This window comes from Salmo trutta, chromosome 16, assembly GCF_901001165.1.
Source record: "Salmo trutta chromosome 16, fSalTru1.1, whole genome shotgun sequence".
In the NCBI taxonomy this organism is placed as follows: Eukaryota; Metazoa; Chordata; class Actinopteri; order Salmoniformes; family Salmonidae; genus Salmo; species Salmo trutta.
The window spans coordinates 45,441,662-45,453,534 of NC_042972.1; the positions used below are offsets into that span (position 1 = coordinate 45,441,662).

The following is an 11,873-nucleotide window of genomic DNA, read 5'->3' on the forward strand; positions in this document are numbered from 1 at the left end:
TGTGTGTTTGGTCTATTGTGTGTTGAATAGCTCAGCCTACTCATTGATAACCCCTACTTTACTTTAGTGAACTTGCTCAAGACATTGTAGGCCAAGAAATTGCTAAATGCAGCATTGCTATAGCTTACATCTGTTGATTACTGATGCACAGTTCTGTCTGTCTGCCTAGCCATCACTAGCACATTAGAGGCTGCTGCCTATAGGCATAGACTAGGAATCACTGATCACTTTAAGGAATGGAACACTAGTCACTTTAATAATGTTTACATATCTGCCATTACTCATCTCATATGTATATACTGTATTCTATACTATTCTACAGTATCTTAGTTGGTTCTGCTCTGATATCACTTGTCCTTATGTGTATATAGTCTTAATTCATTCCTACTTACATTTGTGTGTATTGCGTATATGTTGTGTAATTTGTTAGATATTACTGCATTGTCGGAGCTAGAAGCACAAGCATTTCGTTACACCCGCAATAACATCTGCCAATAACGTGTATGTGACTAATACTATTTTATTTGATTAGTGGCCGACATCACAAGCTGTGCCCCTCCCATCTCTCTCACTCGCTCTTTCTTTGCTGTGAAAGATGCGAGAGCTTGTGTTTTCGAAGGAGACTACGGAAAATATTTTAGTCGTTGCAAAAATACTGAATCGTAGGAGTCGATTGAAGCTTGACACCGGGAAATGGGAGTAGACGGGCAAGGAGTGGGGGAATCGATTGTTTTGGAGGCATTTTCAGCAATTGGCACATTATTAGTTAGATACTGTATTTAGCTCGCCAGAATTCTAAATGTCACGCTAAATGCAGACATGACAGGGAACACGAATTCTCCAGTTGTTATTTTGACAAACTAATTGTCTAGTTTGACAACTTCCTGCCCCCCCCCCCAAAAAAAACTCCCTGCTAACGTTGGCTACTGCTGCTCACACACAGGTGCCTCATTCTGAATTATTTGAACTGAAGTAAAGGTATGTTTTTGTCTTGTTTTTAAAGTGTTGAAGTGGTAACACAATCGTATTATAGTGGCCACACTGACCAACTTGTCTTGTTTGTTGTCCAACACTTTGGAAGCGTAGCTGGTTTCTCCGTAACGTTAGCAGCTAGCTAGCTAGTATGTCCACACATCTTTACATAAGTCGTCATTATTGTGTAACTAGCTAGCCAACCTCATGGTCTAGCTATCCACTGCCTTTTAATAGAAAAGGAGTAAGAAAACTGAAGTGTACAGGCTTTAATCGGATTAACAGTTGGGGTGAATTCCATTTCCATTACAGATGGTTAAATTCTTGAACTGGACTCAATATGTTTTGTAATCAGCAGAGAGGAAGCGAGAGGCCCAACTCGTCGGAAAATCTGTCCCTCCTTTCGCCCACCAAGGAAGTTGTTTTTGTATGGAGGTCAATGAGTGTCGAATTTGGTCAACAAAAAATAAATGACTTATTTGCTACGTGAGGTTTATTTGATCGAATACAAGTTTTGTAATGTTTAAGTTGTTACGAGTGTGCTGATATAAGCAACGTTGGTGAAAACGTTTATCGGAGATGGCTATGCATATTGATGTCATGAGGATAGTAGCATAGTGTCTTTTCTCGCCGTTGAATACCGGCGGTTGACGCCAACAACCCTCATCGAATATTTTTTTTTAAGTATTACAATGAGACGTATCCACCAATCTTAAGAAGGGATAGGCGGGAACTAGACAGCCCACCGCGCCGCTGTGGACAACGTCTCCCATTGTTAGGGCGGAGAGACGTGTATCTTGTCAGTATATCCATGCTCTTTAAGTTATTGGCATGGCTGTTCTGACCTTTTGCTTCTGGGGCAGTGGTATTCAAAGTCGTGGTCGTGTAACAACATTTAGAGTACAGATTTTTTAAAGGGGCAATATACAAACGTTTTTGATAAAGATCATTTGAAAAATAAAATGTTAATGAGTAAATGTATTTATTGGTTTCTTTGATGAACATGTAATGAATTGAAGGTTATTTGTTGAGTCATTAGATTTTGGGTGGAAAAAATGCTGTCCCCAGAAACTCTGACTGGAAAAAAATGGGGTCCCCGCTGAACAAGTTTGAATACCACAGCTCTGGGGGCATGTATCTGGAGCCAAAAGGGGTTGACGGAAGTAAGGCCCATAAATTAAGTCATTGGTCAGGAAGAACTAGAGTAAGCGAACTAACCATATGAGACCCTGCACCAATGACTGCATGCCTTACCACAAAGCAGGATCAATGAAAGGAGCCCAGCAAGTGAGAATGTTGAAATAAATCCCATTTCAATTTATTCTGCTGGTTCATCTGGGTGTTGGAAATATAATCTTGTTCAGTAGTCTGACTTCCAGGGCTTGCTATCTGAGGATGAGGTAGGCCTATACAGCCAGGCCATATCGTACATGTATATATTCTTACCTCTCTCTTCTGTTTGAATGGAGGTGTACAACCAAACTGAGCCATGTCGTCGCGCGTGCTGCTTCGGCAGCAGCTGATGCGGGAACAAGCCCAGGAACAAGAGAGACGGGAGGCCCAGCAGCAGGACTCTGTGGCTCAGCTCAGGGCAACTGACTCCACCCCTGCCATCTATGTCACTCTGCCCCCAATGGCTGCTCGCCCTCCACCCGCACAGGTGCCCGTGGAGGTGTTGAAGGTGAGACTCCACTTCTAAAGGCTTCTCTCCAGAGGAACTACACTAGCATGGCATGCCACATCATGAAATGGTAGCTTATAACCTCCATACTAAATTGGCATGTTACAAGTTGCATGCTGTTTGACTGACATGTTCTTTAAATCCGTTAGGTGCAGACCCATCTGGAGAACCCCACCAAGTATCACATCCAGCAGTCTCAGAGGCAGCAGGTGAAGGAGTATCTCTCCACCACCCTCGGCAATAAGGTGGCTCCTCAAATCCTAGGTGTATCTCCCTTGCCACCGTCTAGCTCTGCACCTGAGATGACTCCCACAGCCCTCAGTGCTCCAAACAGCCCAATGGCTTTACTCAACCTGGGATCCAACAAAGAGGAGGTATGTGGTATGACTGAAGACCGCATTACACTGCAATACACCACTCACTTTGGCTTGTTGTCTTAAGTGGGATGTTATCATGCTACAGTTTGTATGGACCTACTGCCTTTTGCGGCAGGCATCAAATTAGTTACAAATCTAAACTCCCGCAATTTACAGACGTTTTGGTTAGTCTAAGTGGAATAAAGCTATGGGAAGTCCATGGATAAAGCTCACAATTGAATGGCTTCTCATTGCCTATTCCCAGACATATTTTCCATGAAAGTTTAGGTTGAAAGCCTAACCTACTGATCACTTAATTACTTTTTTGTTTGTTCTGTAATGCCTCTTGTCATGTTGCCATTGTTGGCTTAGTTGCAGTCTGCTGTTAAATACTACACTGGCAGCTTAATTATATCTGCACCTCTCTTAGACACATGCCTTTGCTTTTGAAATCATGCTTCATTAGGGCAAGATAATTACTTTGTGTCATTGTACCTTTCATATATATACATTTCAAGTAAGTAATGTAATACAGTTAAATTCAAGCTGTCCTTTAACTTTCCACATTAAAAAAAAAATATTTTATTAGCAGTTCTATTCATGTAAAGCTAAGTTATTCTATGCATTGGTTGGGTGTCTGTGTGTCTTTCCAGATAGATGGCGTAATTGACGACATCATCAGCCTTGAATCAAGTTTCAATGATGACTTCATGACGTTAATTGACTTGGGTCTACAGCTGCCTAGTACAGTATGTGGACATTTGGAAATGTGTATTTTGCAATTGGGCTAATCTGAAAACACAAGTATGGACAAATGTATGGATCTGTCAAATTAGTGACAATTATGCAGTGGAATTCAATTAACAACTAGCCTATCATTTTTGGAATTATCTTGCTATATCTGTTTTGTCTTGGTTGAATTTCTCAAACTGGAATTCACTGGTGCTGTAGGAGTAAACATACTCTTCTGGCACTTAACTAAGACTCTTCTGGCACTTAACTAAGACTCGTCAGGCCAGTGTTGTCTGGGTGGGGTAGCAACCAGGGGAAATGGGAGAGGAGGACAACGCATGCAGGGCATGGCAGTATGTGAAGTTGGAATGGTGGACAATTCAGAGGGTGCTCAAAATACGTTTTTAACAGTTGAGTTGTTAGAGGGAAAGAGATTGAAGAGATTGCGTTCCGCATCAGAGAATTGGGATTTTGGTTTTGCTTCAGGAGCATGAAAAGAAAAGAAAGAACTTTGAGGTAAATCAATCGTGTTGTTTGGCAGCACATGGCAAAGTGGCCATGTTAAAATTGGTTCAGGATTGGTGGGTCCTCTGCAGAACGGTTGAGCTAATGTAGGCTAATGCGATTAGCATGAGGTTGTAAGTAACAAGAACATTTCCCAGGACATAGACATATCTGCTATTGGCAGAATGCTTAAATTCTTGTTAATCTAACGGCACTGCAATTTACAGTAGCTATTACAGTGAAATAATACAATGCTATTGTTTTAGCAGAGTGCACAGTTTTGAACATGAAAAGTTATTAATAAACAAATTAGGCACATTTGGGCAGTCTTGATAAAACATTTTGAACAGAAATGCAATGGTTCCTTGGATCAGTATAAAACTTTGCACATACTGCTGCCATCTAGTGGCCAAAATTTAAATTGCACCTGGGATGGAATAATACATGCTTGGGTGGAATAATATATTCTCTTGCATTTCGAAAATGATGGTACAATTTTTTTTTTTTCTTTGTATTATCTTTTACCAGATCTAATGTGTTATATTTTCCTACATTCCTTTCACATTTCCACAAACTGCAAAGTGTTTCCTTTCAAATGGTACCAAGAATATGCATATCCTTGCATCAGCGCCGGAGCTACAGGTAGTTAGATTTGGGTATGTCATTTTAGGCGAATTGAAGAAAAAAAAGGGGGCCAATCCTTATTAAGAGGTTTTAATAAGGGGAATAGACATTTAGCAATTTCTCTCACATTTATAAGGATTTATAGCCTACCGCAACACATGTCAGATTTGTTTCAAATGCGTTAATGCTTTTGGATAACTTTTCCTTCATTGAAGGTTCAACAAGGTATTAGGCTTGTAATAAATTGTGATGACTTGCTTGAAATTATTTTCCATATAAGCCAGCCAACCTGCCGTATGGTTTTTAGTATCCTTGTGTACAGTCATTAAAGGTCAAATATAGTACAGTACTACAATGTAGCTTATCTTAAAAATGTTCTACTTCTACCAGGATAGATACAAATTTGAGTTATTGGAAATATAGGATGTTGAATTCCCATTATCAAATTGTATTTGTCACATACACAGTTTACAGCAGGTATAAAATGCGCAGTGAAATGCTTATGTGCTAACTCCCTCAACAAGGCTGTACATTAGTCAATAACAATAATAACAAAGGGTCAAGTCAAAAATGACAAGTAATAAGAGAGATAGTATGCATAGTAATAATGGACTGTATTACACTGTATTTACAAATATAAAGTGGGTAGTGACTTGGATCACACAGTGGAATAAATAGTTTATTGGTAGCCTAGTGGTTAGTGTTGGCCCCCTAACCGAAAGGTCGCTGGTTTGAATTTCCAAGCCGACTAAGTGAAAAATCTCTGTGCCCTTGAGAAAGGCAGTTATCCAGTGCGACTTACAGGAGCAATTAGGGTTAAGAGCATCTGCTAATTGTCTAAAATGTAACAATAGAACGGCAGCGTTGAGTGTGTGTTTGTGTGGGTAGTCAGTGCAAATAGTTTCTAAGGTGCAGGTCTCTGTTGGGAGACCACTAGAGTTAGCTATTCAGCAGTCTCGGAGCCTGCTCCTGTACTCCCTGTACACAACTGCAGTTTGCAGACGACACCAGTTTGCAGTCAGTTCCTCCTGATCGCCGACGGCTACGAGACAGCCTGTTTTGAAAGTTATGACAGTTAAATGAGTATTCTGATACATGTAGAACAAGAAAACGTATGACAATAGAAAATATATTGAGTTGAGTTTTTATGTTTCAATAGTTTGTCCTGGAAGCTTGTCCAGGTTGTCAGTGTTAAACTTTGTTTGCTTTGATGTTAATGCAGTGGTTTCCCTTGCCTCTTACAGCTCCCTGGGAACCTCCTGGATATATACCATAGTCCTGGAATGGCAGCACCTACCCTCACTGTCAGCAACTCCTGCCCTGCGGATCTGACCAATATTAAAAGGGAATACTCTGGTATGGCCTTGTTCCTTTCCCTCTACTAGGTCCATGATCCTCACTGTCCAGTTCCTCCTTATTTTATATTGCTCTGGAGATAATAATTTTTTTTTGGGGGGGGATTATAAACTTCTTATGTAATGTCCTAGGTAACTTTCCATTTTGTTAAATTGTAAGACTGGATATTTAGATTGCACAGCAGCACCTCAAGTATATGTTATGTTCAATATGCAGATACCAAAGCGCTGGTGAAAGAGAGACAGAAGAAGGACAACCATAACCTCAGTGAGTCATACCTTTTTTATTTTTGCTCAATTCTGTATTGTTCTTTATATGATGCTTGACAGCTCTTGTTCCTCTTGGAGTTGCAGTGAGTTTCATTTCTAAATCTCTTTCCCCATTGTTTCTCTTGACAGTTGAGAGGAGGCGGAGGTTTAACATCAATGACCGCATAACGGAGCTGGGGGCCATAATACCCAAGTCAAATGACCCGTGAGTTTGTGTCGTTATTCTTCTCTTATTCAGGACATTTACTTTGGATGACTTGATCAGTGGTGGTATTGACACAAATTAAATCTCAATCAGATTTTACATTTTGGGAATGAAAAGCAATATTCAATTTGTATCAGATTTGATATTCCTCTCTAACAACCTTCTCTCTTTTTCTCATGGCTGTAGGGAGGCGCGCTGGAATAAGGGCACCATTCTGAAGGCCTCGGTGGACTACATCAGGAAGCTGCAGAAGGAGCAGCAGAGAGCCAAGGAGGTAGAGATGCGTCAGAAGAAGCTGGAACATGCTAACCACAGCTTGATGCTGCGCATCCAGGTCAGTTATTGGACATACAGTGCCTTCAGGAAGTATTCACACCTCTTGACTTTTTCCACATTTTGTTGTTACAGCCTGAATTTAAAATTGATTAAATTTAGATTTTTTTTTGTCACTGGCCTACACACAATACCCCATAATGTCAAAGTGGAATTGTTTTTCAAAATTAACTAATTAATTAAAAATGAAAAGCTGAAATGTCTTGAGTCAATAATTATTCAACCCCTTTGTTATGGCAACAAATTTGCTAAACAAGTCACATAATAAGTTGCATGGACTCACTCTGTGTAATAATAGTGTTTAACATTATTTCTGAATGACTACCTCATCTCTGTACCCCACACATACAATTATCTGTAAGGTCCCTCAGTCGAGCAATGTATTTTAAACACAAAGACCAGGGAGGTTTTCCAATGCCTCACAAAAAAGGGCACCTATTGGTGGATGGGTAAAAATAAAAAAGCAGACATTGATTATGTCTTTTAGCATGGTGAAGTTATTAATTACACTTTGGATGGTGTATCACTACAAAGATACAGATGTCCTACCTAACTCAGTTGCTGGAGAGGAAGGAAATCGCTCAGGGGTTTCACCATGAAGCCAATGGTGACTTTAAAACCATTAGAGTTTAATTGCTGTGATAGAACTGAGGACGGATCAACAACGTTGTTACTCCACAATACTAACCTAATTGACAGAGTGAAAAGAAGAATAAAAATGTACAGAATTAAAAATATTCCAAAACAATCATCCTGTTTGCAATAAGGCTCTAAAATAAATTAACTTTATGTCCTGAATATAAAGTGTTATGTTTGGGGCAAATCCAACACAATAAATCACGTAGAACCACTCTTCATATTTTCAAGCATGGTGGTGGCTGCATCATGTTATGGGTATGCTTGTCATCGGCAAGGAAGTTTGTTAGAATAAGAAGAAACGGAATAAAGCTAAAGCACAGAAAATCCTAGAGGAAAACCTGGTTCAGTTTGCTTTCCAACAGACACTGGGAGACATTCACCAAATCTACACTGGAGTTGCTTACCAAGACAACATTGAATGTTCCTGAGTGGCCTAGTTATAGTTTTGACTAAAAGCAGCTTGAAAATCTATGGCATGACTTGAAAATAGCTGTTAAGCGGCAATGATCAACAACCAACTTGACAGAGCTTGAAGAATTGTAAAAAGGATAATGTGCAAATATTGTGCAATCCAGTTGTGCAAAGCTCTTAGACTTACCCAGAAAGACTCATATATGTAATCACTGCCAAAGGTGATTCTTAAATATATATATATTTTTTAAATGTAATCACACATTTTTTGAATCCACACCATTCACAAAAATGGATCACTCCTACAGATCGTGAGTCACGTGGCCTTGGCTTGCCTTGGTCCGACAAATCCCGGTTCCTGTTGTGTCATGCTGATAGTCAGGATTTGGCGTCAACAGTATGAGTCCATGGACCCATCCTGCCTGGTGTCAACGAGACAGGCTTGTGGCGGTGATGTACTGGTGTGTGGAATGTTTTCCTGGCACACTTCAGGTCCCTTGATACCAATTGAGCAACGGTTGAATGCCATGCCCTGAATAATTCAGGCTGTTCTGGAGGCAAAGGGTCCAACCCTGTACTAGATGAGGGTACCTAATAAACTGGTCACTGAGTTTATATATTTTATTTAATATATTTTTATTTTTACAAATGTAAAAATGTTTCTTCCACTTTGACAGAGTGTTTTGTGTAGATCGTTGGCAAAATAATTGAATTAAATCAATATAAATCCAACTTTGTAACAACAAAATATGGAAAAAGTCAAGGGGTGTGAATACTTTCTGAAGGTACTATAGTTATCATGAATATAAGGAGAAAAAATCTAGAAATGTTATCATACAATATATTTACAGATGATGATTATTTTTTTATTGTTCTTATGTGAAGGAGTTGGAGATGCAGGCTCAGCTCCATGGCCTCTCCAGCCCGATGTCCCCTGGCCTGAGTTCAGACCCCTCCCTCCTTCAGCAGCAGCACCTTCAGCAGGGAGACCATAAACTGGGGCCCAGCGCTGGAGAGGCCTGCTCCCAAACCTTTCTCAGCCTGGGGGCAGCAGCCATGGCGCAGCCTGTCCTTACCTCCTCCCCACCTTCCTCTGACTCCCCTGTGGTTGTGAACATAAGCAGCCCCCTGGACCTGGGCAGTGTCAGCTTCACCGAGCTGGATGACCCGTCCAATGCTGGGCTGTACCTAGACGTGGGGTTGGGGGATATCATCATGGACGAGGGGTACACACTGTCCCCAGAGAGGGTGGACCCACTGTTTTTCGTGTCACCAGGTGCCTCAAAGACCAGCAGTCGTAGGAGCAGCTTCAGTATGGAGGAGGACTTGTAGCAGGGACATACTGGGGTCAAACTGGTAGAGAGAGACCAGGGAGTTGGGTAATGAGAGGGTTGGGGAAAGGAGGAGGAGCACTGGAAAATAAGAGCTAGAACACTGCTAATGGCACTGGACTCTGCTTTAAAACAAACAGCCAATGGTTTCACAAAAAATGACTTTGATCTGAATCATGCATTAGTCCAAAATAAATGGCTATCCTTTCCTCCCTTACCAAGTTAATATTGGTCCCTGAACTTAGAACCCCCCCTTTTTTTCAGCACACTATCAATGATAAATGCAATCATTTTCAAATGGAACATAGTACAATTAGGATATGGACACTGATTAAAACTTTTTCTTGCAAGCCTCAACTCAACCAAGATTTCCCTGCATAGACATTAAAGAGGAAATAGAGTGGTGGTTTAGTTAAGTACAGTATATTATTGCTTCATTGTAGAGTATATACTTTGTGCACTTTGTAACTTTTGTGGAAAGGTTCTTGTCTATTTAGTGAAATTGGCATGAACTACATAACCGGTGCTTTATTGAATTTAGTTGTTTTTTTTTGACTAGTTGAAAATCAGGATTTGTATAGCTTAAAGTACACAAGTGAATGCATTTTACAGATCTCGTGTTTGTCTAACAAAATGTACCAAAGGGATATTTTATTAAATATATAAGGCACATAGTTTGTGATATGAAAAGATTTGATAACCTCTAAAAACCAAAATATATATTTACTGTATCTTACATTTAAAAATATTTGTGAACTTTCAAAACATGTTTGTTGCACCTTTTCCTGTTGTCTATGCATTTTTAAAAAGCTTTTGTCTGTTGAATGGCTGTACAGCCGGTATGTAACTGAACTTACAATGAACAAAATGAATATAGAAGTAAAGCAAAAGCTGCTGCAGCTAGTCAGCCAAAGCAGGCCACCTTTCACAGAATGATCATAGATTTAAGTCTTTATACGGGTGCATTATATATATATTTTTTATAGTCAATGGAAGTATAGCTTTAACGTTTGCCACTAATCTCTGAAACACTGCATGCTGTGTGTGTTGCAGAAAGGTACTGGGCTATGTAGTATATTTCTTAGACGATCATATGGTAATTTGTGATGATAATAATATGATTATGTTGACTAAGATGTATATAGCGATTTTCCAAGGCCTTGTCACATAGACTTCTAGCTCTAGACATAAAGTTACCTTTTTCTGAGTCATCTAATCTGAAAATGTGTAACATTCCACATGTTTTTCCAAGAGACTGAAATCCGTGCATGGTTAGTGTGCATCACTCCTCTAGCTCTCAGTCTCTCTTTCATTTGTATTGACAAGCTTTTCAAAGAAAAGTACGTTCATTAGCAGTATATGTTAGGGATCTGTTTACACGTCTGGAACTCTGTTTTTCTATGTGTTGTCAATTGATGCTTCTCACTGTTGAAACATTTGTGCCTTTCCTCCATGTCAAGGAAGATGGATGCAGAGTTTATTCTCCTAACAGGCTTTTATTTTTTTTTAAACATAAAAAGAGAAATGTTTGACAAACTCAAACAATGCAATATGTCTGATTATCTGAATGTTTTTTTTTTTTATTGCAGTTTAGTGTTACTTGAACTGCGGCTGTGGTTTGATATGAGATCCTCTATTTTGAATCATTTAGAAAAATATATATTGCTGTTCTGATTTTCACTTATGGTTCTGCGTTTCCTGGAACACAAACCTTTAACAGCTTTAAAGGGAATATATTGTTGTTGGCCGCTTTGAATTATATTTGAAAGTGTATTGAATTTCTTGCGTTTTCTATACTCGGCAATATTAAGCACTGTCACTCTTTACTGTTTTCTGGTATGTTTTATTTTAACCAAAATAAAACATTAGAAAACTTTTGCCCTTGTTTTATGCTTTTCACTACAGTGATGAAATTTCAGTTCCATGCTTTTCTTGTTGATCATGATATTTCATAATGGACAAAGTAAAGGGTTTTCAGAGTGCAATGTGTCTCAATGGTTGGGCTTCATCGTTCCAAACACCCTTGCCTTGCATACCCACTGCTTTCTCAGACTGGTATCTGCTAAAGCAGCAGCTACTCTTCCTGGGGTCCACACAAAACATAAAACATGAGGTAATGCATAACATTAACAGACAAGTACATCACAAGGACAATATATTTGAAAATGTCTACATTGATCAGTCCAAAATGTCTTAAATTCTGTCATGGAAATGATTGTACAGTTGAAGTCGGAAGTTTACATACACTTAAATTGGAGTCATTAAAACTCGTTTTTCAACCACTCCACAAATTTCTTAACAAACTATAGTTTTGGCAAGTCGGTTAGGAAATCTACTTTGTACATGACACAAGTCATTTTTCCAACAATTTTTACAGCCAGATTAATTCACTGTATCACGATTCCAGTGGGTCAGAAGTTTACATACACTAAGTTGACTGCATTAAAACAGCTTGGAAAA

The 11,873-nt window shown here is 39.4% G+C and overlaps 1 protein-coding gene across 2 annotated transcripts; it reads left to right on the plus strand.

The window, feature by feature from the left end:
- The first annotated feature begins 568 nt into the window (after positions 1-568).
- LOC115150845 (transcription factor E3) lies at positions 569-11,398 on the plus strand. 2 transcript variants are annotated; one of them, XM_029694573.1, is made up of 9 exons: positions 570-978; positions 2,442-2,653; positions 2,803-3,027; positions 3,663-3,758; positions 6,114-6,225; positions 6,442-6,492; positions 6,624-6,699; positions 6,886-7,033; positions 8,968-11,398. In XM_029694573.1, exons 2-9 carry the CDS (start codon positions 2,462-2,464, stop codon positions 9,412-9,414), a joined length of 1,347 nt encoding a protein of 448 aa, XP_029550433.1. In that variant the 5' UTR covers positions 570-978; positions 2,442-2,461; the 3' UTR covers positions 9,415-11,398. The 2 variants fall into 2 exon arrangements, with proteins under 2 accessions (XP_029550435.1, XP_029550433.1); XM_029694575.1 differs by lacking the exon at positions 3,663-3,758 and having other exon boundaries at positions 569-978.
- The last annotated feature ends 475 nt before the right edge of the window (positions 11,399-11,873 follow it).

Coding starts and splice junctions, on each gene's coding strand:
- LOC115150845 (XM_029694573.1), top strand. CDS start 2,462: ATGTCGTCGCGCGTGCTGCTTCGGCAGCAGCTGATGCGGGAACAAGCC. Junction 6,700..6,885: donor ATACCCAAGTCAAATGACCC/GTGAGTTTGTGT, acceptor TCATGGCTGTAG/GGAGGCGCGCTGGAATAAGG. Junction 7,034..8,967: donor GCTTGATGCTGCGCATCCAG/GTCAGTTATTGG, acceptor TCTTATGTGAAG/GAGTTGGAGATGCAGGCTCA.